At 51.9% G+C, this 3,818-nt stretch overlaps 1 protein-coding gene across 1 annotated transcript; it reads right to left on the minus strand.

Moving 5' to 3' along the window:
* Window positions 1-1,034: 1,034 nt before the first annotated feature.
* On the minus strand, window positions 1,035-2,866 carry LOC123169812 (endoglucanase 21). Its single transcript, XM_044587685.1, has 4 exons — window positions 2,219-2,866; window positions 1,864-2,118; window positions 1,330-1,679; window positions 1,035-1,257 (listed from the first exon to the last, which is right to left on the minus strand). The coding sequence occupies exons 1-4, from the start codon at window positions 2,864-2,866 to the stop codon at window positions 1,035-1,037; spliced, it is 1,476 nt and encodes a 491-aa protein (XP_044443620.1).
* Between the last annotated feature and the right edge of the window lie 952 nt (window positions 2,867-3,818).

A 3,818-nucleotide genomic window follows, 5' to 3' on the forward strand; every position in this document is an offset into this window, starting at 1 on the left:
CCTAGGTAGCCCCGTTATACTGTTTCTCAATAGCCAGCGACGAAGAATTTTGCTCCATGAGAGCATCTCCAACAGGCGCCCAAAAACTGCTCTGCGTGCTAAAATTCAGGTTTTTTGGACGCCGGACAGCTCCAGCAAAAGCTGTAAAATAGTGCGCGCAAAAAAGGGTTGAGCGCACGCTGAAAAATGTTATCGCATGCTGCAAATTTGAGGCGTCGGATCGCGTGTGCTTCACAATTTACACTGCGTCTTTTTTTGGCGCGTGTTTTTGGGCATCTGGTAAAGCAATGTTGGGTCTGGGTGCGCTAAAATGCTACAGCGATGTGCTAAAACTATTTTAGACCGTGAAACTTTTGTGCGCCTGTTGTTGGAGATGCTTTGAGAATGTTCTCTTCTAAACTGATATGTGCATGCAGTTTCAAATGCTGGCCTATGCAGCCATGCAATCTATCCATCCTGTTTGCAAACCTCATGCACCACTACTCTGCACTCTCTACTTTCCCTACCAATATGAACAATCTAAGCAGTTAAACTAAACCAACAAAAAAACATCCTAGATCAATTTTGTAAAACTGCACACTAATCTTAGAACTCTTCATATTCGCAAAAGAAAAGAAAAAAAATCTTAGAACTCTTCCTGTTCAGCTTTTCTTCGTGATGGCCGTTTCGCCGTGCAAGTGTGCGAAGATGCCAACTACCCTGCCCTACATCGACGGAAGGTTACGGGCGTTTTACGGGGTGATACTGATTTGTCAAGTTGTGATTGGATTAAGGGGGGAGGGACGGGCCCCACCCGGGTGAAAATCAGGGGGGCTGGAGAGATTATTAGGAAAGGGCCTGTAAAACTCCTGTAAGAGGCCCGTACGTTTAGCATTTTTGCCTGCCCTGCAGCCATGCAATCTATCCATCTTGTTTGCAAACCACAGGCACCACTACCCTGCACTCTCTACCTCTCTGCCAATACAAACACTCCAACAGTTAACCTACATCAGTTCTACAAAACTGCACACTAATCTTAGAACTCTTCTTCCTGTTCAGCTTTTCTTCGTGATGGCCGTTTCGCCGTGCAAGTGTGCGAAGATGCCAACCATGGGCGCGGTGTTGTACGTGCACGCCTCCGTTTGCATGTAGTTGTCGCGCCTGTCCCTAAACCGGTCGAGGTGGTCCGGCCCGCCGACGATGGCGCCGACGACAACGTTCGGGTTCGCACCCCTCCGAAGGAACCAGTTGTCGTACCCCTGCATGCACCCGATGAACCTGCCGTCGCCGCGGTGGGACACGATGGACGCGCCACGGTGGTGCATCCGCCGCGGGAACCGCGTGCCGTACCCGACCAAGTAGCTCACGCCGGCAGGGTTGGCGCCGAGGACGTAGTCGGTCTGCGCCCGCGCCAGGGACCGCAGCTTGTCGGCGTGTACTGGCCCATCGGGGCACTGCAGAACCGGCGGCTCCTGGCCCGCGGAGGTGAGGTAGCGGGAGTAGACGGTGAGGAGGAAGGCGGCGTTGGTCACGTACTGCATGTTGTTCCACTGCCGGACGAAGAGCATGCCGCCGGCCGTGCGGTTGACATTGCCGGCGTCGCCGTTCTTGTTGAGGCAGGCGCAGAGGTAGTGCTCCGCCTTGGCCTTGTACTTCTCCAGCGTCGCCTTGTGCTCCGGGTGCTTCCCTTCCAGCAGCACCTAAAATGACACGACACGTTAAAAAACACATTTTGTCCAGGGATTTGGTTTTCTGAAGAAATATGTGAGGAAAACATTTTCGATCGTGCATGCCATACCACCGGCCCGAAGAAACAATGGTGCAATATAAAATTAGAGAATAACTAGTTAATTTGTTGAGCAGTCATGTACAGCTGATGCTCACCTTGGTGGCGAGGATCTGGAGGCCGGCGTACTTGACGTCCCAGCTGAACTCCGTGATGGCCCAGGTGGTGCCGCCGAACTCGTCGGCCATGTCCACGGCGTAGTCCAGGTAGCTCGCCTTCCCCGTCGCCCGGTGCAGCCACAGCGCCGCCCAAAGCATCTCGTCGCCGTACCCGCTCACCGACGCGTAGTAGCTATACGCCTCGCCGATGCTACTGTCGTACTTTCCCCTGTATTTGTCCCCGAACTCGAACAACTGCATTTGGACGTAACATTACACGTTAGTAAACAAGAGCTGCATGTTTCATGCATGTACAACAGAGCGACAACAATGGCGTTGCAATATGTCTACGCACCTGCTCGGCGTGGTGGAGGAGAACTTGTGCGTAGTGGGGGTTGGAGCGGCGGAACACCATGGAGGCCGCGGCCAGCGCGGCGGCGGTCTCGCCGACGAGGTCGGAGCCGGGGTTGTCGCGGTTGACCTTGTAGGCCTGCCGCGACGTGGTCATGTCCTCGGGCCGCTGCCAGCAGTAGTGGTCGGTGTCGCCGTCGCCGACCTCGGCCCAGAGCACGTACGGCTCGGTGTGCGCCTTGACGAAGTAGTCGGTGCCCCACTTGATGGCCTCCAGCACGTGTCGCCACTCGCCGGCGGCAGCGATGTCGTCCGCGAACTCCATGGCGCTCCACGACAGCATGGTGACCGTGAACGCCATCGGCAGGCCGAACTTGACGTTGTCGCCGGCGTCGTAGTACCCGCCCACGAGGTCCACGCCCTGCTGCAGGCCGTCGGCGAGGCCCGAGTGGCCGCGCCACTTGACGCGCTGGTTGTGCGGCAGGCGGCCCGATCGCTGCGCCTCGAAGTAGAGAAGGCTGCTGTGGAGCGCCTTCTTGTAGTCGAATGGCGCCGCCCCCTCGCCGCCGCCAGCCGTGGTGAACGGAAGGTGCACGAGTGCGAGCACGGCACAGATGGCAAGAGACAAGATCATTTTGATTCTTGTCGCCATGTGTGCTCTTCTGCTTTCTCTCTGGGTTTAGCTCTGTTGTGCTTCTCCTGCTCCTTTCGTCCTCGTTATATAAGAACTGATCATCATGTGCTGTCTCCCCCGTTGACCATCTTTAGTGAAACCCCACATCTTAATACCACGCAGTTTGGCGGTTAAGCTTGTCTGACTCTTAATACCAGGTGGTAATCAATGATTACTGGATCCAACAGTCGGATCTAGCTAGTATATGTACTCCCTCCGGTCCTTTTTAATCTGCATATAAGTTTTGTCCGAAGTGACCAAACTTTTATAGAAGAAAGTATCAAGATGCACAATGTCAAATCAATACTGTTAGGTTCATTATGAAATGTAGTTTCATAATATATCTATTTGATATTGTAGGTGTTGATAGTTTTTAGTATAAATTTGATCAAACATTACAAAGTTTGACTTAACACAAATCTAATACGCGGAGTAAAAATGACCGGAGGGAGTACTATAAAAGATTGTTGAGTAACATGTATACCTGGGTGGTGACGAAGAGGTACGAGCAACATGCATGTATCTAGTACACAAAAAGATTGTTGAGTAACATGTATACCTGGGTGGTGACGAAGAGGTACGAGCAACATGCATGTATCTAGTACACAAGAATGTATGTTCAGTGGATGATTAAGAGGTATAGTAACATGTACCTGGGTGATAGTCAGCGACGATGAAGAGCTTGTAACATGTAGCTGGTTGGTGATGGTTATTCTTCCTGTCGGTACTGAGCTGGAGGTGGAGAATTAATGGTTTAATTATGATGTAAGTATACTATATATGGAGGTAGACTAATTAGGAAACACTGGATAAAATAACAATGCTAGCTAGGCAGGGTTGACTTGCGTCGTGCACCAACAACCGTGTGGATGCATATGCATAATGCATTGCACATTCTAAGTTCAGATGTAGACTATGTTTTGGTCAACGT

The sequence above is a fragment of the Triticum aestivum genome, chromosome 7D (assembly GCF_018294505.1).
Source record: "Triticum aestivum cultivar Chinese Spring chromosome 7D, IWGSC CS RefSeq v2.1, whole genome shotgun sequence".
NCBI classification, from domain to species: Eukaryota; Viridiplantae; Streptophyta; class Magnoliopsida; order Poales; family Poaceae; genus Triticum; species Triticum aestivum.